General features: G+C 39.9%; 2 protein-coding genes across 6 annotated transcripts in view; one reads left to right on the top strand and one right to left on the bottom strand.

The window, feature by feature from the left end:
• ralgapa2 (Ral GTPase activating protein catalytic subunit alpha 2) overlaps positions 1-26,075 on the top strand; it is a 188,374-nt gene that overhangs the window by 13,488 nt on the left and 148,811 nt on the right. The window lies entirely within an intron of this gene.
• On the bottom strand, positions 2,023-26,054 carry kiz (kizuna centrosomal protein). Its single transcript, XM_077620369.1, has 15 exons — positions 25,919-26,054; positions 25,473-25,538; positions 25,001-25,163; positions 24,346-24,408; positions 22,566-23,163; positions 22,248-22,434; positions 18,093-18,212; positions 16,914-17,078; positions 16,070-16,214; positions 12,752-12,911; positions 11,553-11,615; positions 9,200-9,295; positions 8,484-8,553; positions 3,809-3,855; positions 2,023-3,008 (listed from the first exon to the last, which is right to left on the bottom strand). Exons 1-15 carry the CDS (start codon positions 25,990-25,992, stop codon positions 2,905-2,907), a joined length of 2,121 nt encoding a protein of 706 aa, XP_077476495.1. The 5' UTR covers positions 25,993-26,054; the 3' UTR covers positions 2,023-2,904.

The following is a 26,075-nucleotide window of genomic DNA, read 5'->3' as shown; positions in this document are numbered from 1 at the left end:
AAGACAGTGAGAGGCAAGTGATCCGCTCGGGGGTGATGCGATGTATCCATAACGGCAGAATGCCAAATTACGAGTCCGAAACTATCACTTATTTGGGTCTTTTTCCGAGAAAACACTTTATGGAGAAACACTACCAATTTCGTCATACGCAGTTGCTGGGTGTGATGACAATTAGGCTTTTGTTGTTGATGATGACGACAGGGCCTATTTCCGATTATTATTATATTATTGAAATTATCTCCAATTGCGACCTTTCCCCCCCAGTTCATGTTTGTGTTATTGTTCCTACACTAGTATAAAGTTTTCATTTTTATTTGGCAGATTGAAGCCGCGATGTGGTGAATTCACGATAGTCGATATGCGAAGTGGCGAGGTATTACTGTAATCCAAATTTGACACTAACGGTTTTGGATTCCGCAACCAAAAATGAGTTAAAAATAGACCTAAAACAACAACAATGACAAAATAACACAACTTGTTGCGGAGGACAAGGCTGTTTTTCTGTATTTAACTCTGTATTTTTAAAATATTCTGGTTCAGTTTCTTCCCAAAAATTTTTTGTTGGCATCAAGAAAAGAAATGCAAAGAAACTGGATTTAATGACAAACAACAGTGTTGATGTGACCCCTTATCAGCAATATATTACGTAGGATAGTCCCATGAAGAGGTGGAATATCATTATGCGTCAAAGAACCCAAAAAACTTGCCTAAAAATGCAACTTCACATTAGAACAATCTAACTCCACTTCCAATATTAGCAAATCTGTTACTTTCAAGTATCTGTTGACATGCTCCTTAACATGGATATTATGTGAGGGTAGCGTTTTAGCAAACTCCAAATTATTCTGCCGCAGTCCCTTTTTTCGGTGCTGGGTCAGGGCCGTCTGATAGCGTTACATTATGAATAATAAATATGCTGTTTTGATATTTACGGGCACCTGAGGCTTACTAATGGAATCCTGCTGACATTAAATGCCACAGGCTTTTTTTCCACATCTCAGGAGAATCACACCATGCATAAAGCTATAATAAAAGCTGCTCAATATATATAGATGATAACATTTATTGGAGTGTTGAATTTTTGAATTTTGCACCGGCAAAAACAAATATTTCATACAACACGTACATGAAATATGGACTTAATTAATCAGGTTCAGAGTAAATTATGGAATTCATTGGTGAATGAGTTAAAAAAGTTGAAACTATAATATTATCATAGGGCAAAGAAGGAGAAAGGTGTTTAATAACATTTTAAAAAGTGCTTGTACATGGTTACTATTTAACCTTTGCACATCCAGATTCAATAAATAAACCTGTTACATCATTAATAAAAGTCACTCCAGCTCTAAAGCAGAAATCCCGCTAAATGATTCATTTTTAATTTTTTTTAATCATTTCTGTTTAACAGAAAGCCAAGCTAAAAAAAACTCCTGTACTAGAAGCAAGGTTACAAATTAATGCAGTGTTGAAATCAGTAAAGTACAACAAAATAATGACTGTATATAATTTGGACTCACTATTTTGGAGAAAACTGGCTAAAAATTAAATAGTTATCTTAATGTGAATTCAAATTAATTGACGATAAAATAAGTGTGCGGATGCTTTTTTAATTAAAAATGAATTGAAAGTGGGCGACGTATTCTGTGCTCGGCACAAAGACGGTCAGTGCCGTGACCTTCCATTTGTGTAAATTGGGCACGTTGACATGCAAATATTTTGAATGATTCTCGAGCATTTCATAAACTTTCTGACCTGCTTTTAGGATGTATAGTTTTTTCGTGGATTCACATTGGAAAGGAATACAATGTGACTGTTCTTGAGAACCAGAATGCACGTGTTAATGACTGCCATTGCAATAATAATAATAATAATCGGACATAGGCTTTGTCATCATCATTGACTGGACATAGTGATACTATGTGTACGTCACCTCTTTAACTACCGTATTTTTTGTACTACAAGTCCCACCAGCCAAATAATGCACAATGAAGATGAAAAAAATATATCAAAGTTGCATTGGAGTATAAATCGCATTTTTTTTATTTGATAAGAAACCAAGAACAAATATACGCTAAAAATGGAGAACAGGCTAAATCGCTACATGCTAACAGAAAAGATTTTTTTAGGGAATTAAAGCCTAAACAAACAACAACAACATGAAAAGATGTTGCTGGTCAGAGAGAAAATAAAAAGATTATTAGTTGCAGTCCCAGGCAAACTATGAAAAAAAGCGCAATTTATAATCCGGAAAATACGGTAGTTGATGAATGAGCAGCGTTAATTTGACTATTGTGCTCATTTCAAATATTCTGACTTGTGGTCAGAGTACAAATTGCAGACGCCGCGCGCATCCATTAAAATAATCCCCGAGCATTTGCACAATGGATGGCAGCTGGAAACCTTCAAGGGCGCATTTGGGCTGCGCTAACACTTTGTATTTTTGTGGGGGTAGGGGGCGCAGGGACGGTCCTCTCTAGACAGTTCAAAGGTCAGGCGGCAGTGTGCCGAGAGGCCATTGTGTTTTGTCATTTAACAGGTGACTCACATCCCTGCACTCGAGCATGCCGGAGGCAGAGCACTCGCGGAATCAGAATGCATCATTTTCAGCCCAGTGCAAACAAATCGCTTTAAAAGATCAGTTTAATCTATTTCGAGCTGCTATTATGAGTTGGGAGAGTCGTTCACATGAATAGATTGAAGCAGGGTTAACAGTAAAGTGTTGGGCGACGCTTCATATATACTTCAACCACTGAGAGTTGTCACTTTTATTTGTTTTTAAGACACCGTTTACAATGGAGCGCGATAAAATAGTCGGCAAGCTATAGAATAAGATCCGCCGAGCCGTCTGAATAGAAATCTTTTATACAAGTATCTCATTTTGAATACCGCATTGTCCGGCTTGCGTCAGCCATAGAAGTCGTCCGTGTCGTCGTCATTCGTGTCGAAAGGTTGTGGACGCAAGGCTGCTTCGATGTCTGAGTTGCTGTCATCTGACTCCTCCCACAGTTCTACACATAAACAACAAAAAAATGTATCACGGGGCACCCGAATGTTTACCGACGTTTCAGATCATCCCCGTACTTTTGTTCGCCCGCTAAATTGACACTTTATAAGCATGTCAGAATTTGAACACGGTGAAGCTAAAACGACCTTGAATTACCACAATGGAAATTTTACGGCGCTCCTTTCATACAGCCTTGTGTGTTTATTTCAATACATTCAATGCAATATTTTAAATGAGAATTGGCATGAGTAAACAGGTTATACTTTGGCAGCATTCAGTCTGGCGGTTGAAAACTGGAGGTTGAAGGAGTTGCTATTTAACAAGTAAAGAGATAGTCATGACACAAATTGCCTATCCACTTTTACTGGATAAAAGTACAGTAAACACTAAAAAACCACAGCAGCACAAATCAGTCCAATACAACTGAAAAGATGCGTATACATGAGTTCGCCCTTTAGAAAAATACCTTTTAAAAGAAACCAAATTTCTGTTAGGTTGTGACTTGATAAGATAAACACCGTATTTTCCGGACTATAAGTCGTTAAAAAAAAAAAATAGTTTGGCCTGTGGTGTGATTTATACTTATGTGGGAAATTAATCCCACATTATTATATCATTTCACATTTTATTTTTACACTGAACTACAGGAGGGCGCTCTAGCGCTGCGTAGATCATTTTAATTTTGGGGTTATCTTTCACAGGTTGCCATGGCGAAACAGCAAACCCGCACTTTTGTTTTCATCCCACAAGTTCCAAAGTTGCCTCATTCCACCTACTCTGTTTTTTTTTCATTTTTCTACTTACCTTTTGAGCGTAGAGCTGAATAAATCTTCGGATTCATCATCTCTTTCCTATAAACACAAAGGCACCGTATTATTGATGGTTTATGAAGGAATACATAATGATAGGCACCCATTCAAGATTTGGATTTAGATTTATTTTGATATCACGGGTTCTAACACGTTTTGCAAACACTGTCACATGAATTGTTTGTATATTTGGAGAGAATCATTTTCTATCTAAAATGATTGAAATTCCTAAATTGAAAATTTCTCAGTTTTGTCAACCTCTTCAATAAAAGCTACAAGCCAAGAGACAATGATTTAAAAAAATCCATCAATGTTTTTGAATATCTGTAGCCAAGGTTTCAGCAGTATAGCAAGGATGAAATCATTGATTCCTGTTCTAATTGTGGACGAATGACTTCTACAAAGCCCGCCATTGAAAAAAAATAGTCAAAAGCCAGTGTTGCCAGGATCCCATAGCGCCGCTGATACCGCTATGTAAATGCATGACCTCCGAAACGGCTTTGATCTAACTTAATGCATATGCAATTAGGTCCCCGGATCCACTGTAATAGGCCGACTCTTTAAAATTACATCATCAAGGAGCCCATTTATATCCTCAATCTAACTTAATTATCTCCTAGGTTAGCATACATATGCAGGTAAAGCCATATGGCAAATTTGTGTGCTTCTACTTCTGTACAATACTTTTTGTTTTCACAAGAGGGAGAAGAATTAAGGTTTTAAATCCGTCTTGTTTTCCTCCATTGGAAATTGTTCGACATTTTTATTAATCCATTCCCACCCCTAACATATCCATCCATCCATCCACACATTTTCATATACTTTAACCAATTCTAAAACAAAGTTTAGCAGAAATAATGCTTACAAGGCATTTAACACCTTCTCAAAACACAGACTGAGTGGCAGAAAAATGCTTTTGTTTACCCTAGTATTTTTTTAAGCAGCTCCCACCCACACGCAAATGTTAATAGCTCAACAGCACTTTTACACAGTGCAGCTTGTCTAAAGGTAAAGGTAGACCAATCACCTCATCATTCCCATCAACTCCTACTCCCATCCCGGGCTCTGACCCCCGCACAAACAATGTTTAGGCTAAGCTTGGATGCACAGTCCTTTAACAGGCCTGAATGGTAGCAGAATGTCAACCTTAGTGGGGGCAAAGAACGAGAGGCAAATGGAGTGCATTGTGAGTGGGCACAGTCTAACATGTGAGTGCTCTCTGCTGGCAACGTGTTTGCATTGCAAGTGAGAGGAAGCAGCATTTATCTCAACACACTCCTGAATGGCATCTAGTGGGGACTGCATGTGCTGCAAAGATCAACAGTGACATACAATAAAATGACTATGCTTAATGTTCACAACAATCAAATTAGAGCCTCAAAAAAAGCCTGTCAACTTATACATTTTTTCCCGTTTTTGATCATTTCAAATTGTGTACGCCGTATTACAACTTTTGTACTTTTATTTTTGTAAAACCGACCCATTTCGGCTCTAATCCGGATCGTCTCGGTCACTTGTAGCAGACGAAAACGTCATCGCCAACTGCTAATAGTATTCTATAATAGTTATGATATGAGCATGCACATTCCCCTTTCACCCGACCGCCTTTTGACTATCATCATAAGTCAGAAAGCCGTATATTTTGTAGAAAATTTCACACATTTACGTGCGCCCTATGTGAGTAAATATGTGCTGCCTTACATTTGTACGATTTTTTTTTTTATCGCTTAATAAGGGGAATTGCAATCATTAATACAGGGAGCAATTGGCTGAGGTTTACAGGTATGTTCTCTGTCCATGCCTTTATTTTTTACTGAAAATGACTTATTCTGGAAAACAACAATTAGTCTTATTGTCAGTCCATTTCTTTTTAAAGGCTTCTTTTTCTTTTTCTATATAACGAGCGCTCCCAGTCAAACTGGATTGGAGTCTATCACTGTTGTTGGCAGCCATTGAGTTAATACATAAAAAAATAGAGAAATACATTTTAACCCAATTCCGATCTTTAGAAAATGATCGGGCCCGATTTCTTATCTCTTGATCGGATCTGGGACAGATAACACTGAGTTAGGGGTAGAAAAAAAAACAGTCAACCAAATAATGTCACCCTTTACTTTCTCTTGAGCGGGTATTGATCTCAACTCTTCCCTATCTGCGAGCCTCCCCTTTCCCTCACTTCCTTTCTCTCGCCTCTACCATCCTTCCCATTCCAGAAATCCGGACGCACACGTTGCCTACCCTCCCGAAAGAGAGCGTTTCTGATTCTAACACTCTGCAGTGATTTGAGGTCGAATGTTTGAGCACGTCCCGTTGTCCGAGGCCAAGCTGTAAACCACTAATTGTTGTGTCAAGGTTTTTGTCAAGCAGGCACTAGGCGCAACAATAACACCAGCTGATGATGAGAGGATCTGTTCTTGCGCGAGTGTGTGTGTGTGTGTTTGTGTGTGTGGCTGTGTGCTGACGATTCAAAACGGGAGGAATTTAAGAAAAGGTATTTGAAATGGGCAAATAAAAATAAGGAAGGGGTGGTCTCCGAAACGTCGGCCAGAGAAAGGAGCACAATGTTTCTTTGCACTAGAGGAAGCAGTGGCATGCACTTGCATACAAAGGGGAACAAGTGGTCTTTACATAGAGCGCAGCTGCTTATTTAGACTCACTCCTTCGTGCATTATTCCTTTCATCCCCACTCAAGCACAAAGTGATTTTACTTCAGCATTGAAAAAGACAGCCCGAGATTTGCAACGGACAAATCCGTAATAAATGTCGCGGATCCCAGTGGCTGCCCTCCTAGTTGCGACACAATGCGCACATTTGATATCCAAAAAGAATATTCTCTCATGGCGAAATGAGCACGTATAAATGCGTTAAGAGTATCTCTTTGCATCTTGTATAGACTGCATGTATTTAATCTGTAAAGCTTATTAAGGCTTTGGTCATTGCTATGCAAAGCAGCACCCAATGCTTTTCTCTCGCTTTTCATCCGAGTGCAGTGTTGGGCCAATAGGACTGGCCCCCCGCCTCTCATTCTGCATTCATAACATGCAACATTTGCACAATGTATCTCTCAAAGGCCCTGAATAGAAGGCCTTAATACTCATGTAAACAACTGCAAACCAATTACTTAATGAATCAGGCCCACACATAATGAGGAGCCTCACAAAGAGTTATAAATGCATTTTTTGCACCAAAGCGTCCGCTTTAAACTACAATCCCCTCTACTGTAGTCTAAGCTAAGCTCAGACAAATCATAATTATTGTCTCGGACAACACGGGCGAGGACATTTTTTTTTGTATTCCGAGTCCGTCTCGGTGCTTCTTTTGATGTCACTCATCGGCTCGCTGACAAACAAATAAAGCGAATAATGAGGAAGAGGACAGGAGTCGGTTTTAGAAAAAAAAGGGAGAGGAGGGGGTGTCGGGGGTAAATAAATAAAATACTCAAGGATGGAAAAGAGCGACAAAAGTGAGACGGGCACAAGCGGGGCAGACCGTCCTGCAGTGTTACACTTCTGCTTAAGTACGAGGCTTCTGGACCACTTGTAGGTGCATTTAAGTGGAAGAAGCCACCGAAATAAGTGTGCCGCTTAGAGCTAACATCCAGGAGAAGACTGGGAAAAGAAAATGAATGACCAGAGGATGCATTTAGGGTGAATGTAGCACTTCTGATCACCGTTTCGAACTATAAAGAGACGAGAGGGTCAATCATAGCAGCGTGCATAAATCACCATTTGATCAGCGTGACGGACGTGAACACAATCGACAGCGCGCCGACGCAATGTTTGGCACATTTCTCTTTGGGTTGTGTGAGTTTTGTCTAATATTTCCTGCTTCCCATGCAAATTAATAACACGGGGACAGGCGAGATCTAAGAGGGTCTGGGTCTGAAATTGGCTCATGTTTATTAAAGAGGGTGATCCGTGCGCCGTGGCTGGCGGTGGTAGACATCAGCGGCGCCGAGGAGCACAATAGAGTCAGCCCATTAGCCCTTCCCTGGGCTAATAGGAAGACGGAAGTGCCGGCTTGCCAGGCCGGGGGACACGCAGCCCTAAGCCCTCGCATCAACGTGCTGGCCAGTAATCACATGAAATCAGAGAAGATTATTCCTCATAACGTTTACGCAGCTATTACAGGAGCCCAAATGGGTTTGGTGGCAGAGAGGTGCTCTGAGGACCTGATAGGCAATTGCAGATTTGATGAAGATGCGTTGAGATTCAAATGGAAGCGTGGCGGCGTTCTCTTCCGCCGGCCTGTTTATCATTAAGCGTTCTTGTGCGCCCCACTTGGAGCTCTGATTTGAGCCGTTTCCATGCATTTGATGGGGGAAATTGAAAAGGACGCCTGTCTTTGTCAACACATTTTTGCAAGTAGCTGCCCTTGGTGTGATGTGTTTGCAATGGTATTGAAAGGAGCCCCAAGACGGTGATATTATGGGAGGCAATTATGTTTTTGGGGTTGGTGTTTTGATTTGGATTGGCGAAATGGGTTTTCAACCCCGTCAACTGGGTGAGAGGGGCCTTTTGTCTTTGTGAGCAAGTTAATGGGGGGTTCCCCCCTTGATCTTATGGAAATGAACGGGGAATTATGAGAGCGGCCATGCAAATGTACATCAACCACTTTGGTGTCTGGTGGTCCATTTCCTGTGGCACGTTGAATAACAACAATGTTCTTACCGGGGGTAAGGGTCTTGATGTGAGGAGCGTTTGGCCCGCCCACTGTCCACTTCGGAGCCATGATTTATTCCTTAAAAGAGCAAACAAGAACAGATTTAAATATATATATATATATATTAAAAAGACATTAGAAAACATGGGCCGGGATTAAAAAGCAGATTGAAATGTCTTTGCTGGGGAGAAAATATTTTGGGGGAATTTTCCTCAAATTTGAAATAATAATGGCAACTTAAGCTGTGTTTGGACTGCAGTTCATAATGCACAAATCTGATTTAAAGTACTGTAATTGTCTGTACTCGTGACCGGACGTTTGGTCGCCCGGACGTTTGGTCGCCCGGACGTTTGGTCGCCCGGACATTTGGTCGCCAGGGTGAATATAATTTTAAGAGCTGGTTTCAACAGTAGATATTTAGATATTAAACTCCCTCTCTCATGAATATAATTTTGAGAGCTGGTTTCAACAGTAAACTCTCTGTCATGTTGTCAAACGTCCGGGCGACCAAACGTCCGAGCGACCAAACGTCTGAGTACTGTCTGTACTAGCTCACTGGTCTAAAATAACGCATGAAAACAAGTGACTTCTTCACCTGTAGTCTAAGCATGATGACTTTATTCCGCTAATTGAAATAATGTCTTCTTGGGACCAATTAAACCACACATTTTCAAACGAGAAAGAAGTCTCACAGTTCTTTCCGACTATGGAATGCATTCCTTACCTGAGGGCTCATTCACCTCTCCCTCTTCTTCCTCTTCAGAACTCTGCGGTCGTTCTTGCATGGCTGATAGCTTAAGTAACTGATATGCTTTTGTCTCTGTTCAGACACACACACACGCACGCACGTACACACACACAGCTCATCAAATATTTGCTTAAAAGCCAGGTTTCCTACTTTCAGAGATTTCTGTGTTTGATGAGCCAACACGCTTCAGTAGCTGAGTCTTGAAATCTCAAAAAGAGTGGGAGACTACACCATCTTAACTGATGATTGAAGACAAAATAGCAATATCTCCAAGACAGTAGTTAGCACTCGTATTCTTTCAGCAACCCCACCGAAAAAGCTGATGACTTATTTATATTTTGAAAATGTATAACTACCTTTTGGCTACAATATTTAGCAGCTATAAAAATGACACCTGTTCAAATGCAAGTTTTGTGTAAATGGACCAAGTCTAAGATCAATGAAACCAAAACATTGTGTTGAAAATTAACCTTTTTCAATCAAACACAGAAATGTAAAAAAAAAAAAAAAAACCTAAAAGAACTCACCTGTTTTCTGTCAATGAGATGTTGTATGAACATTTACACATGGGAAAAGGAAGAACAATTTTATCTAGTGTGGCTGCAATATAACAAATAATGAAAAAATCATGGGGCGTGAATATGTTCTATATTGTGGCATTCCAAACTATTTACTATTCCAATTTTATGTTTATTCCAATTGTATGTAATGCCTTGGAAAAACTGCAGCCTTACAATGATACCATGCATCTGCCTCCTATTCGGTGGACATCAGTGTGGTAATTCCAATTTAGCAGCATTTGAATGGAAAAAATCTGATTTAAAAAACTAACTGTCTTAGTCTCATTTTTATCAGAAGGAAAATTAAAATGCGGTGCATAAACTCTACAGTGGGATTACTATTGAAGAGAAAAATCGACCTCAATGGCTAAATCCAACCCCCAGATTATTATTTTTAAATAAAGTACTAGTAACACAAATATTAGAAGAGTCACAAAACACAAGTTGCTATGTTGCAAATCCTCATTCAGTCTGTTTTTGCTCGTTTTTTGTTTGTTCTTCTTTGATTAGGCAAAACAAATGGCGTCATTTTTGCTGGTTTTGCGGCAGAGGGTTGCTCACACATCAAACGCTCAGTGGGAAATCTGTTAGCTGAGGGGAGTGTATGCTCACTTTACATTTCAGAGCAGCAGAGGGATTGGCACACCATTTGCTGCTGGATGCCTTCACAGCTAGTATTTTTCCAAATCCAGCTGCCTTACCGCACCATTATTAGATCAGTGTTTCACAACCGGTATGCCGTGAGCCATTCTCAGGTGTGCCGCGGGAAATTACATCGTAGTAGTCATACATCGTGATACTCCAAGAGAGAAATCTCAATATTAAGAGATTAAAATTGAGCTATTACGAGTTTAAAATTTAAATGTGAAATCATAGTACTGTAACAAGATTCAAATCGTAACATTATGAAATTAAAGTCATTTTGTTGCTTATTTTTAAGTAAGTTTTAAGTAAATCCGAAGCACTTTGGTTTTCCGGGCTTCAACTTTTGTTGACGTTAAGTCTGCATGAGAACAAAACGTCTCTTTGTACTGTTAGGTGGTTGAATTAATATTGGGAGGAAAACAGTCGTAATATTAGTCGTAATACGAGATTTAAGTCATTTTCCTATTTTTAAGGTACTTGAAACAGAAGTTGTTTTGTTTCAGGGGCATCAATTTTTGGTGACGTAAAGTCTCTGTGAGCACATTACTTTTTCCGTAATATTGGTAGACCAAGTAAAAAATTAAAATAAGGTTGAAAAACGTTGCATTATTTATTTTAACATCAGTCGAAGTGAAAGTTGTTTGCGGTCTGTGGACATCAACTTCGATGACGTTAAATCGGTGTGCAAAAAAATAGTTTTTGGAATAATTTCAGCTAGTGATGTGATTTTTTTTCAATGCAAAAAGTGTGCCGCAGCTCAAAAAAGGTTGGCAAACACTGAGCTAAATAATGAGAACCTACGATAGATCTCCTACACTACCCGCTTTAACAGCTGGACAACTAAAGCAGAGTACATTATTCCAGAATAATGAACGATCGATTTTTTCTCTCTTTTTTTCCCATAAGGCCTTGGGCTGGGGGGAAAACCCGGCTTGTATTTTCTATGAGATCATTAGAGAGAACTAGTACTGCTCTTCAGGTGGGACTTTGACCCTGGCTTCACCTTGATCGTGCTACGAGCGCCAACGCATAAAAAAAGGCCCATTATTCACTGCAGTGGGAAGCAAACAAACCAGCGCATAAGGAAAGTGTGAATGCTGGGACACTGGTGATGCCTTTTTTACCTCTAATAGGAACACTTTTCACAGGGCTTTCGTCGTGGCTCTCCTCTTCAGCACTTTGTAGTTCTGTAAGAAATGGAAGTGCATACAGAGATGCATTGGCAGGGGGAAAAAATAGAGTGGGGATGGAAATGGGAATGCAGGGTCTTTTTATTTAGCTCTGAATAGAATAAAGAGCTGTATGAAAACCAGGCAGCCAGAGATTCATAAAAAGAGGCTGAAATTGATTTCTTTCATAAAAAAATGAGAAACTTTTTAGTGCTCTGCAGGGGTCATTTTCCATGTGTGGAACGGGTAAAAAAATTGTCCCTCCTTATAATCTACGTTGCAGTTCAATTAAAGATTTGTTAAAGAGTAAATGTGTCAATATTCCTATTGAATGAAAGCAATAGGAATTTGCCTTAAGGCACAAATATTGTACTTTCTCCCCAGCCAAGTTGAAGTGTATTTTTTTTATAAATATTGCAAGATATTACAACGGAGTATGTTCCCAGAATCACAAGAAAGGAGGGACCTTGACGTTCGAGCTCGGTGCTTGTGGCTGCTTAATTTCGCAACCTCTCATTTTATCTACTTGTTTTGGAAAAAGGGCCCAAAAATATAATTACTGGACCATTTTTCTGAGTTTTTTTTTACTTTGACAATGCCATATATAGGTTAAATAAATACGTATAATAAGCATAATTTATTTGTACAAATAAAATGCAGTTGTACTTCTACTCATGCGAATTTTGTTGCTGGAAATTCAAGTTACGAAACGTGAATTGTCGAAAAATCCAAACAACTAAAATACACTTAAATAATCCTGATTTTTATTTTGAAATTGGTTTGATAGACATTGCTCCCCCAATACGCCATTTCGTGAGTTTTTCAGATTTTTGGGGGGAGGGTGATAGCGAATGAAAAGAAGAAACAGGCTTTGTTATCATTGTCTTCATGAGTCATGCTATCGACTAGTATGATGACATTTTTAGGAAAATAGGTCATTGGATCGATATTTGACCAAACGTAACATAATTTTAAGTTAAGTTGTTTGGGCATTTACATGTACAGTGCAATTCTGCTTACGAAAAAAAAATCAGGTTATGAAATCCCCATTGCCACAAATTAATTTTGTAAGAAGAGGTATCTCTGTACTTAACTTTTGGTGCCATTTTCAGTCAGATACAATAGTGTGGTGGATTTGAATGACTTTTCCTGACCTTGAATCTCTTGCTTTTGGATCCTCACGGCATGCTTGCCATCACCACCATGAGCCGGGCGAGAAGGAGGCCCAGAAGAACAAGTAGAGTCACTCTCCTCATCTGCTGAGGGGCACTCCTCACTGGACCGGGAAAGAAGTGTCCTCAGCAGCACTTTGGCCTGCGAGCCGCACAAATTAAAAGCAAACCATTAATTGTTCCCATTCAGTGAAGGAAGTGTTAAATTCTACTCAGACCGATTAGACATTTCATTTACTTTGGCCACGGCTGCTCACACAGAGGTGCAGCTGCACATTGCGTATAATTAACACCAAGAGAAAATAAAGCCAAATTCTCTCACTCGTTTAAACTGAAAGATTATTTTGCACACTTTTCCTTCCACTCTCGCTCTCAATCACAATTTCTTTTTTCTTCACACCCTCTCTTCTCATCCATGAGATTAGCGAAACGCCCAAGAATGCAATCATCCTGGTCTTAATGTGCAACACGTTCCGCATATCTTCCCTCTTGGCTTAGAGCATTGAGACAAACTACTCTCTTCCTCCCTCTCCAGTTCAGTTTTTATAAGCTCTGGGGATATGAGGGTACACAATTAAGAGCCGCTGTTTCAGGAGGTGTCAGCCACTGACAGACTTATTTCCTACTTCTCATATTGCCCAAATCCAGTAACCACAACCCCCCTCCCAAAGACATGCCTGTTTGCTACATAATAATCAGCATCAATGTGGAGGCAGTACAATGCCACCAATCAGAAGGATTGCAGCCGGTACTAATTTTACAATGGAAATTCCTATCCTTTTGTGTGATTGAAAATTGTAAATTCTTGAATTTGAAAAAAGGTAGCGCATTTTTGTACTATTAGTCGCACCAGCAAAATAATACACAATGAAGTGGAGAGTAAAAAAGTTTTTATGTTGCACTGTAATCTAAATCGCATTTTTGGGAGGGTCATTTTTTATTTAAAATGTAGATCAACTGGCTTAATTGACATCTGTTAACTGTTTTTCTTGTGACCGGACATTTCGGCGCCGGACAGTTCATCGAACAGACCGTGACCAGACGTTTGGTCGCCCGGACGTTTGGTCGCCCGGACGTTTGGTCGCCCGGACGTTTGGTCGCCCAGACGTTTGGTCGCCGGGTGAATATAATTTTGAGAGCTGGTTTCAACAGTAAACTCTCTGTCATGTTGTCAAACGTCTGGGCGACCAAACGTCCGGGCGACCCAAACTTGATAACTTGTTTGTCTGATTTTGTAGATTTTGTTATGGGCTTAAATATCAACGATTTTACTGGTTAGAACTTGAATATTCAAAGAGCTTCTGTGAGTGTGTACACATAAGCTGGCTGCAGGCTTTCCATTTTCCAGAGTGGTAGCGTCGCGTTCTAAGAAGTGAATGGGAAGTGGTGGTTGCCAATGTTCCCTCTAATTTTTCGTTGGTCTGAGCAGAAAGTCAACCTCCCTGAGCGCACTGAGTACCAGTGTGAGCGACATCATCGGTACTCGGATGATTCGCCTAAAGACGTTTCGCCGACGGACGTTTGACAGACGGGCAGGTCGCCGAATGGACGTTCCGCCGAACGTTCATTCGGCCGAACGGAGGTTTCGCCGAAACGGGATTCGCGCGCTCGCCCCGCCCCCGGATCGTGTGTGTACAAGTTTTTCAACCTCGGCCCGCGGGCCATATACGGCCCGTTAGGATTTTTAATCCGGCCCGCCGCCGGTGTTGTCCAAATTATAGTAAAAATCAATGTTAGTCTACCATCAATGGCAGCCCGGGATAAGGCACTCTTGGGCGGGCAGATGTAGCAGAACCGAGCCGTAAAATGACAGCAATCGGGTCAAATCCATCCTAAAACAGCATTTAATGATTAAATACAAATACTGGAGCTCTTTGGACATTAGAACCGAGCCCAGGGAAGTGAATTCCTTGGTAAAATGTCGTGATGATATCGCGATGGAGGCAAAAAAAGTCTATATACGTCCATTCACCAAACGGCTCAAAATGCTCTCAAATTCGGTCAAATCCAGCCGAAAACAGCGTTTAATGATTAAATACAAATACTGGAGCTCTTTGGACATTAGAACCGAGCCCATCATGAAGAAAGGGGTAAAAAAAAAAAAAAAAAAAAAAAAAAAAAAAAAAAAAAAAAAAAAAAATCATTTTTTTTTTTTTTTACTGCGCGCCATAGGATTTCTGCTGCGCAGAGAAGACGAGAGTAGTGCGCAATTGCGCACGCGCGCAGCTTAGAGGGAACAGTGGTGGTTGCCCTCATTTGAGGAAAGTAAGCAGTTGTGAGAGACTACAGAGGCAGGACCGAGAGCAAAAAAAAAAATTGAGGACTAAAGATGGAAGGAGTGGATAAAGCAGAGGAACATTTTAACTCAACCTTTCTCTAATGCACTGGAATACAATGAAGATGGCAGTGTCTTTTTAACATTTTAAAATGGCTCTAGTTCCATCTTTGCTTATTAATCATTGTGTCCAAGACATTGGAGCAAGATCTTTATGCTACAATGACATTAGTCAAATTGTGTACAAAATGTAGTAAGGAAAGGGAGTCATCTATAAAGAAGAGACTTTCCACTTTTGAAGTAAATAGATAAAATTACCATAAGGAATAGAAGTGACGATGGAGGTGTTTGGAATGTGTGAACTGTGAAGTTTTGCTACGCCCGATTTGAGATAAAATGTTAATAATTTGTAAATGGAATTTGCTTGTGGTGTTTATTAGGAAAGGATGGGAGAAGAGATAGCATTTGTAAATGGGGAGGGAAAAAGATCTAACCCTTTAGGTGCAAAATATGAGAATAAAACTACATATATGAAACAAGCCACACAGCTTTAGTCTTAATATTTGTAGTTATGTTGTTATTTTATAAGTTGTTTCAACTTGAAATTCAATCCAAGAGCCTATATTGCAGTAAACAGTTCAGCGTCAGGTCTACCTTGAAATGGCTGCCAGCCAATTGCAGGTCATAAGGAGGAAAATGACCAAATATTATATATGGTTGTTTCTCTCCTTGTACATGTATGTATGTGCGTTTTTTTTTAAGTAGGCTGTCAGATGGATATGCCGCACAAGATGAAAGAAGACAGGCCAGAGGGTGTAATTTGCCATTAGCACATGGGTCAGGGTTTCCCTTTCGTCTGGGTCAATGTGTGGAGGACGACGAGGAGGCAGGCAGGCTTTGGCATCAAACACAAAAAGGACTCCCTCACAACAGCACCAAACCCCCCAAATAAATAAGCACTCACGACCCCCCCACAGTGTATCACAACCACTTGTGTGCACCAATGTGTGTGACTCCAACGCTACCTGGTGGTGGTATGTTGCATGGCGCTCCACCAAGAGCGGCGCGAACAGTTCGACCAAGCGCTCAGCGCTGAGGACGCGGCTCTCCTTGAGCAGAAGGGCGTGCTTGAACCAGCGATCCCACAGCCGAGCCGCATCGGGAGGGAGGCTGTGGTGAGTGTGGGGGTTGGACAGATATAAAGAGGAGCCTTCATACTCTTAGATTTCATTTCAACATCATTCATTAGTTCTTCCAAAAGGTCAACCGCCTTACATTACAAAGTCAAAGTGTGTTTTAAAAAGGAAATTGGAAATGTCGTGTCGTGTGTGTGTGTGCAGCGTATTTTTCGGACTATAAGTCACACTTTTTTTTATATAGTTTGTCTAGGCCAGTGACTTCTGTGTGTATTTTTTCTCATTGACCACTGACAGACGTTTTTTTTTAGGTTATAGTTATCTGAAATATGTTGTTAATGTTATGATAACAGATAATTAGCCTGTTGTTGACTATTTTACAATTGCCACTGTTCTTGGTTTCTGATAAAATAAGAAAATGCCTTGCCAAAAATCCGACTTGATATCCAGTCCGACTTATATTTAAACGTCAATGTGCATTGTTTGGCTGGTGTGACTTAAAAATACAGGATATATATATTAAGGGTGGGAACCTGGCGATGTGATTTATTTTCTGATTCATTTTCATTGTTATGGTAGAATAGAGAAAATTAGCAGACAATTTGTTCACATGTAACATTTCGAAGAGTTGCCGCTTAACTGTTCACCTTTCAGTGAATTAAGTTTTTACAAACCAACTATAAGTCCGGTAAAAGATGGAATACAATTGCGCCGGTGTTTTCATGAGCCTTACCTGGCTGCCATATGCTCAGTGTTGGACTGGTGTGCACTCACGAGCTCAGCCGATAACAGGCAGCCCTTCTCTGTGCCGATTGACAACCTCTGGAGCTCATGAAGCACCACTGCACCGCATGCTTCAAGGTCCTCCTCATTCAAGCCTGCTTCACTTTCACAAAGGCTGTCCGACATGCGTTGAGCAGTCCGCCATTGCCAGGTCAGGCGTGCATGGAGTAAAATTGACAGCTGTTAACACCTCATAACAACACACACGTGCCATAAACATATATGAAGGTTCTCAGATGTATTGAGCCAGAACTGAAGGCTGTGACACAAGACAGCCACTTGATGACTGAAAATGAGAGTATTAGGATAAAAATGAGGAAAAGTAATGGCCTAAAACGCAAAAGCAAGGAATATACAGTAATTCCTTAAATATTGTGGTTAATCCAGACCAGATATAGCCGTGATAATCAAAACATCGCAAAATAGAGTCACCCCTATTATAAATTAATACTACCACTACTGTGGCTTTCATAGCGACCTCATTTAAGGCCACGCATCACCGTAAATGTGCATATTTTATTTCCATTGACTGGAAATGTTACTGCCATATTCGGCAATGGCAGGGAACGAGTTTTTGTGGATGAGACGGTTTAACAGCGATGGCAGCGTGGCGTGAGAATGCCCGTATTTGACGCACGTTGCTAAGCAACTCAAAAAGAATTAACTTAGTATTTGTTTTACACGCTGATTTGGAAGAATTCTGAATGGCGTGATCAGATCGAGGAGGGACATCTCTATTTTCTGTATCTATGACATCCTTCCTGTGTCCGAGAGTTCAATTTACTTAAAGATTGCATTGATATTGACAACAAGTACGAATTCTTTCATTTTTTCTATGGCACAATCTCTTTTATTGGATGCATTTGTTTTTTTTTCAGTGTTACCACTCAAATTGAACAGTTTTTAGTTCAGGAACTCTGTGGCATGGCCTGCACTGTTGTGTGATTGGAGCTGGTTGAGGGTTCACTGCATTGTGCTAAGTGTAGTGTGAAAAGGGATGGAGATAACTACTATATGTAGTCCAGAAATACGGATGCATGAGTGTTTTGAGACATTTGACTGACAATGTTTTTCCACACAATAACTTAAAAAACACGGATAGCATTTGACTTAAATCAAACAAAATTACCTGATAATTCGAGAGAGTTCTCTTTCATCAACTGAAATGTTCCCGTACACTCTTGTTTGTTCACCATGGAGTCGATCCTCAATTGAGTCTAGAAGTTTGAAGAACCCATTAAGGGAGAGTCTGGGGAAAAAATGCATGCAATTATTTTTTTTACATTTTTTTTTCATTCATTAATTTTCAAAAGCACTTATTCTTGTCAGTGGGTGCTGGAGTTTATCCCAGCTGACTTCGGCAGACTATATATACCCTAAACTGGTCGCCGATAAGTCGTAGGGAAACATAGTTTGAGAGATGGATGCCTAATGCATGTGGATTTTGGAAATACATCTTTCTTGAGCATTGAGTGCTAGGTGGCCCTCTTTGAATTCTAGCAGCTAGCAGGATCCCCAAAATAAAAATAATTGATGAAATTTTGTCATGGGCTCTGGCTCACTTTACAATTGAGCCCTATTTTTCGCAGGTTGCTTCCTGGTAAGATTCGCTTGAATCTGACATTTTATATACATAACGTTTTCTTCTGTGAAATCTGCTAGGGTTTATAAATCGCATTTAGGTTATCACCCTGAGCCTTGAAAGTCATCTTTCTCTACTTCACTTTGTAGGTGTTGTTTTCTTCAGAGAGTTAGAAAGTGAATGTGTTGTATTTTTCTTGCTCAACCCTCACTCTTATTGTATTGCTAACAGCTTTGGTGTCAAGGTCTTCAACTTGCTTTCATGCTGCTGTTTATTGCAGTCGTAGGAAGAGGGTCAGGTTATGTGCTGCAGTATCGCTTTATACTGTACAGTGCACATTTTGAAGTGAGGTAGGCCTAACCGCTATTGGTGTCAGGGAGGAAGAACGCAGGGTTTAAGAATAGTTGTCCCGATCACATATTTTTACACCCGAGTTTGAGTTCGAGGAGTAGCTTAGTTAAAAATAGAGAAATACATTTTGTTTTTAGCTAATTCCGATAATGGGGAAAATGTAATCGGACCCGAATTCCAATCACGTGATCAGATTTTAAAAAAATATACCTACAGTTGCAAACCTACAGCAAAATACGGTACTAAATATAGTAATTTAACCACTAAGTCACAGTTCTCTTTCCATAAGTGTTTAAAAAAATGAATATATATATATATATATATATATATATATATATATATATATATGTGTATGTATGTATCTATGGGTGTATGTATATAATACCTACATATACATAATATGTAAATGTGTCTGAATATGTACGTGTATATGTATAAAAAAAAATCTCCTTTTTCAAATCACATAAACAGCAACCGACTCGATATCAAATTGTCTTGCACGTTGTTAGCAGTCGAGCAAAACCGTCATGAAGTTCAGGCCCCGAAAGTTAGCGAAAAAATTGGCCATTATCTTCATGAAGAAACCTGGAGGATATTTCAAGCAGACACCCTCACTCACCCTGACCATGCAAGAGAAAAAATATAATGGGATAATCTAATGAATTGCCCGGGCTTTTTCCCTGATGCCAATTGAATGGAGGGAGCGATACAAACTCTAACCTCAGAGAACAAGGAAGAAAAGCAGCAGAGGATGGAGACTGGATGCTCTGGGAGCTTTACATCAAAGCCTGCGTTTTTTTTTTCCTTTTTTTCCCTCATACACACAAGCCCTCAGAGTTAACAATGAAAGCTGTGGCCCCCACCGTTGTCGCCCCTGCACAGGCGAACTGTGGCGCCTATTGAGGTCACGCTAGAAACAGTACAGCAGACCACACAGAAACAGTTTTGCACCAATAAATACTTTATGCTTGCTGAAAGAAATATAATGGTGTGCATTTTGTTAAAAATGTAGCGATAAGATGAACTGTTATACAGAATGGAAGAAGCAAAACGTAGCAAGTAAAGGGGGATATTCTTTGGTTTTACAGTGGTACCTCAACATACGAGCAGCTCTACCTACGAGATGCTTGAGATACGAGGAAAATTGAGCAAATAATGCGCTCTAGATGCGAGAAAGCCAGGTGGCCATGACATGAGATGCTGCTTATCATTGTAGCACACTGTCTTTTTTTGCCGCATCTTTTTTGTGTATAACGGATATCTACGAGCACTGAACGATTTCTTCAAACGGGTTTCTCCTACACATGGACCAGAACACGCATAACACGCATGTGCGGACAAAAAGAGGGCTTTCTGGGTAATGAAGTATACTCGTGCACACAACACCGATAGCCAATGGCACCCTTTCTCAGAATAAAACTTCATTACCCACAATCAATACGTGGGTAGGCTGTTATTCCTTCCTTAGCCTGTTGGCTCCCGCGATCGCTCATTCAAGACTACTTCTCGTTGGCAAGTGGTTGTGCGTTATCCTATTGTGAGGACATTTGTGAGCATCATTTTCGGAATATTTTGAAGGGAATACAACAGCAAACAGCTCATCGATAGCGAATGTGAGGGTGGAGGCGTGGCAAAGAATTCAGTTTTGTGTAAAGTTACATTAAACGTATGTTTGAGTGTGTCTGTATATATTAATCCAAGTTAATTTAAATTTGTTTGTTCGGTTACAAGTGCGTTGCCGTGGATAAAGTCCCCCCCGTCCCCCTATCCTCCGCCAAATGCGTCTATTTTTAGTTATATTAAACACATTTTAGTAATATTAAACCACTAGTTGTGTTACTTTGTTAATAGATGGCAAATTCGAAGAAATCATTTTTTTCCAATCCAATATCCTGTTTTTGGTGTTTTTTTTTTAGAGGGTTGGAACGAATTCATTTGTTTTTAGTTCATTTCAATGGGAAACGTTCGCTCGAGTTACGAGAAGATCGACTTACGAGCTCAGTCCCGGAACGAATTAAGATCGTATGTAGAGGTACCACTGTATACTAAATTTTTAAGGGTACAAATTGCACTGTATAAATATACATTTTGTACATAACATAAGGTTTCATCATGACTATCGACCAGTTTGGGGTATAGTCTGGTTTACGTCTGATGCCATCTGGAATAGACTTTAGGGCCCTGGCGACCTTTGACAAAATAACTGATGATAAAAATGGATAAGGAGCGGGTGACAATTATGCAACTGTGTTTATGTCGGACTACAGGTATGTGGTTTTAAAAAGATCATTGGACTCGAGGCCATAATCACAATAAGGCTTTGCAGCTGCAAGTGCTGGCCACATACCAACCCTCCACAACACTCTGTGGTGCCACAAATTTCCTCCTCCACTGGGGAGTTCCTGAGGTCTCTCAAGCAGAAAATTGCTCTGTTACGGCATTATCATGGATTACGCCAATATGGTTGGCGGCAGGTCCCGAGGTCTCTTTTGTAAGATGCGTCACTGCCACCGCTGGTGCCGTGCTACACGGTGCATGGCGGACTATCCACCATGAATCCCACAATGCTCTTGACTGGCTAAGATGAATTGGTATGCTCCTGTCATCAACAGCCCACTGCAATATTCACGCCCCTTGTTTTGGAATATTCCTTGTAAATAACACTGTACAGAATTGTGCATGAATATACAATAAGATCTCGTTTATGCCCGTTAATAGGTTCCAAGACCTGTCAAAATAGGTGAATAATTGCAATGTGGGGACAGTGCTTTTATGGTGTCTATTTTATATTATTTGAACTTTTAAAACCCTCTCTGTATGTACAAATATTTAAATCCCGAAAGTAAGCACGGTAATACGTTTTGACTTCCAATCTAATCCGATTGTTTTTCAAAATGTTTTAAAACAGGGGTGTCAGACTCGGGTTGGTTCGCGGGCCGCGTTAACGTCAACTCGATTTCATGTGGGCCGGACCATTTTAGATATAATATTTAGATTTTTTATATATAAATGGATTAAAAGAACTGGATTAAAATCCCTAAATATTCAGTTTTTTTATAGATCTAAAACAATGTTTATTTTAGCTTTTTTTAAATATATTTTTAGATTTTACAAAATTATTTTTGGACTAAAAACACAGAAAAAATGGATTACAAAATTACAATTATTGATTTAAAAGGGGGAAATCAGGAAATTTAATATACATCTATACTCTTCATTTTAATTTGATCCTAAAACAGAAAGTCGGCACTCTCCCGGGCCACACAAAATGATGCGGCGGGCCAGATTTGGCCCCCGGGCCGCCACTCTGACTTTGTGTTTTAAAAGATTGCAAAACCAAATATTACATACATTTGAGGTGTTTTCTTGAAGGTTGAAATGGTACCGTGCCATTTTTCCTCAGATCCGTTATTCCCAGCGATTGCCTCATCGTCCAGTTCATCATCTCCCGAATCAGATTGCGTAATAGAAATGGACAGATGACTCTCGGTGCTCTCCGACAACTGCTCATCGAAGCTAGATTTTAAACTTTCTCTGCCTGAACCGAAGAATAGAAGCATGTAAAAAAACAAGTTTCATTCCAAATCGTCAAATGCAAAAATAACAAAACAAACTGGAGCATGAAATACTCCTCAATACACGTGATAACAGAAAAGCACATTTTCAAACCTGAGAGATCTTCAGATTTTCTTGCAGAGGACGTTTGAGGCGTCGAGCAACTAAAACCTCTCCTTGGATTTTCCATTAAGGATGTCTGAGGAGCAATCTCTGCCAAGTTAACAAGTGGAGCAGAGGGATTCTGGATTGAGTCATTGCTGCTACCTTGAGTCAGATTCTTCTTTGGACTCTTCAAGGTCATCTGTGGTTTAGGTTCTTGTACATCGTCGATTTCAAAAGACTCCGTCGCAGTTTTAGCAAACTGGAGTGCCGCCGACGTTTTCCCGTATTTGTCAGTCGGATGACGACCATCGGGAGAATGCTTTGGATCTAAAATGTCATCTGATAAATGTGCTCGGTCGGCGCCGGCATCCTTTCTGCCAACTGTGAAGTCCTCCAAAGGGCCACTTGGTAGTCGTTTGCACGAGGACAAGCTACGATTGGGTGAACCGCGCACTGCTTGGTCTGAGAGCGCACTTGTGATACCCGTCGCGCAGTCGGCAGCTCTGGAGGTTTGACGGCCGGGCGAAATGACCGAACATGCGTCCGTGAAATCATCCGCTTTGTGAGAGAAGGACTTTTCCTCGCAATGGCTTTGTATGGATTTCAGCTGCAAATACCAAAGCGGAATATTTAATAATCACCGATATACAATGAAATGCCTATGTATATTTTTCCCTGATAAAATACAAACATTTGCAAAATAACTTCACTCGAGTTAATGAAGTCTATCGTGACCATTTTTTTTAAAAATCTCAAGTATGTTAAAATATCCACTTTGAAATCTGAATGAGTGGAGCGTGTTTGGGCCAAGGTCAGAATTCTGCCTGCTACATCGCTCAAAAAGAATGTCTCGGGATCAATGTTTTAACTTTTAATCGTATTAGAAATCCTTTACACAAGTTTTGATTCATGTCAATGTCACCAATGGGGGAGTGTGGGAGGTGCAAAACCTCCCTCCAAACACAATAACAAAAAAAAAACATAGCTTCTGTTTCTTTTCTGATAAGCGTCTTAAATACCAAACAGTTAGCTGCTTAATAACATTCACTGTAAACCATGCAGCCCACCCAGCAGATCCACAAAGTAAGTATAAAAAAAGAGGAAAAGTTAATTTCTTGGCTGAGTGATTCCATCGGTAGCTGCAGGGCAAAGTAGAAAGTGTCTCCCTAAAGTAGCAATTGATTCTTCTATCAATCTGCAGCATGCGTGTGCTCTTCCAAGGAAAGTATTAAATATGAAAATCATATCCCGTTATCATCTGTCTCCAGCTTTCAGCCCGGTAAGCTTCCCTTAATGAATGCTACAGCCTGAGGGACATGCACACTGCCAGCCAATGGCTTGTATGCATAATGGAAGAACGGTACCATTTTGCTCATTACAATATCGACAGAATGAGGAAGGGGGGGTTTGGGGGGGCTTTCGCGGTTACAAGTGACTGCTCTAGACAGCATGCTCGACGTTATTACAAGATGTCTTAGACATTTCATCTGAAAAGAGCTTTAACTGCTTTAAGTGAAAGCAGAAAGCTACGACACCGGCTTGTGCAGATGCTAGCGAGGATTAAATACGTACGCCACCGCGGCCGCGCAGTTCAAATGTAGCAGATTTGCCCCCGTATTTAACGATTTATGTTGTAAATGAAAAAGCAAAAAGCAGGAAAAACAGAGGAACTTTGTAAGCGTGGATAAAGAATAGCTCAATGACAAAAGCTAAAGTACATGATGTTAAGTTCTTCTTATTCATAAATAAAGATGAGTGAGAATGTAATGTTGCCAAATGAGTTCTATACCTTTGATTTCTGATTTGTCTTCATTTGGTCCATAAATCTTTCCATTTTAGGAGAAAATTTGGCCTGCAATAGAGACATTAGACACTGGTAGTGTAAATTCAGGAATAACGTCAAACAGTGAGATTTAGTAGTATGCCAAATAAATAAATAAATAATAAAAGAACATAACAGCTCATAAAACATCAAGAGGAAATAAACTAACTGCTAGAGGGGGGAGACAAGGACTAAACCTCTGGAGCACTTCAGTCTGTATATTGGCCAATTAACTGTGTGAGTCATAATTAGCCAATTTTGTTAATTTGATATTAAATTGTCAAGCGCTGTTGTTGAGTTTTAAGCGATAATCTGACAGGCTCATTGTTTCACCCGTTTGTTCATTTGGTTGTTGTGATAAATTGCACATTTTGAGTGTTTACTATCACATTACTGTTGCCCTGTTAAAACTACATGAACGCTACAGTGTGTAAAATTGCTTTTATGATGATAGTGTGGGTAAAGAATATAGCATCTTAAAAAATATCAAGTGCTAAGACTAATCAAGTGTCGCTCGTTTGGACAAATATGGATGAGGATCATCATATTTTTTTTCAAAGCATGCAAATGCTGAATATAAAAAAATAGACCAAAAAGGGTGAGTGTGTGTGGGTGAGATTACCTTTTGTTGTCGCAATGCAAAAAGGTTTGGCCTGAATTGTTGCATGCTAATTTGAAGACACTCCACATCTCTCAAAAGCTCAAGGTTTCTCATTTTCGCTTGTGTCTCCCTGACACAGATTTGCTTGAGATAAGCGTGCAGTTTGGAACCTTTTATCTGAGGGCTGAAGGCACACAAGAGCTATTATTCCAAAGAAATTATTATGCAGGGTTCTTGTAAAAAAAAATAAGAGCAAGGTTTACAATGAAAAAAAGGTTAAGCACAAGATTTTCTAAATCAAATGCTATTTTCAAGCAAGCTTAATAGCATATTCATAGTCATAGAATAATATCATTTTAACAGTTTACTATTCATTTGCTACACTGTAATGGCTGATGAATTCCTCTTATATATATTTCCATACTAAGAAGATACATGATGAGAAACATTGCTTCAAATGAATAAGGAAAATGGTCAAAATACTCATCCTTACATTGCTTGTTTGTTGGGTTTGGCTTGTTTAAACAGCGCATTTTCCAACTGTAACCTGTGTTTCTCTCTGTAAACACACACACAATATAATACATCAACTAATAAACATATTTAACACCATAAATCGGCAATCTACGTAATTTGAGGCAAAATATTCCAAAAAATGACATGTGATGCTGGCAGACCGATGCGACATCATCTTGCTCCGCGTGCATCAAAACCTAGCCAAACATGTCCTTGATTCAACTTTGAACATTTTACCCGATAACTAATAAAGTGAAACGTGGCAAAAAGATAACAATTTTAAGTTAAAATCCACATATGCACTATTTGGGGGTCGCTTTAAGCGTGCCCGGCTAGCTTAGCTGCAGGCTAGCACGATCGTTTTAGGCAAAAAAAGCAATGTTGTTAAATAAAATCAAATTAAATGTGCCAAACCCATCTTACCGTTGATGAATGCTCGGTCGAACGGAGGTTATTCTCTCGAAATACTTGTTCTCGGGGCCAGGGATGATGGACATTTTCAGATGCTTTGTCGCTGATCTGAAGCGAAGCCCCGACTAGCAAGAGGAGAGACGTAAATATTTACAATGGTTGTCATGAG

This window comes from Stigmatopora argus, chromosome 15 (genome assembly GCF_051989625.1).
Source record: "Stigmatopora argus isolate UIUO_Sarg chromosome 15, RoL_Sarg_1.0, whole genome shotgun sequence".
Classification (NCBI taxonomy): Eukaryota; Metazoa; Chordata; class Actinopteri; order Syngnathiformes; family Syngnathidae; genus Stigmatopora; species Stigmatopora argus.
This window is presented reverse-complemented; position numbering and strand designations above follow the sequence as displayed.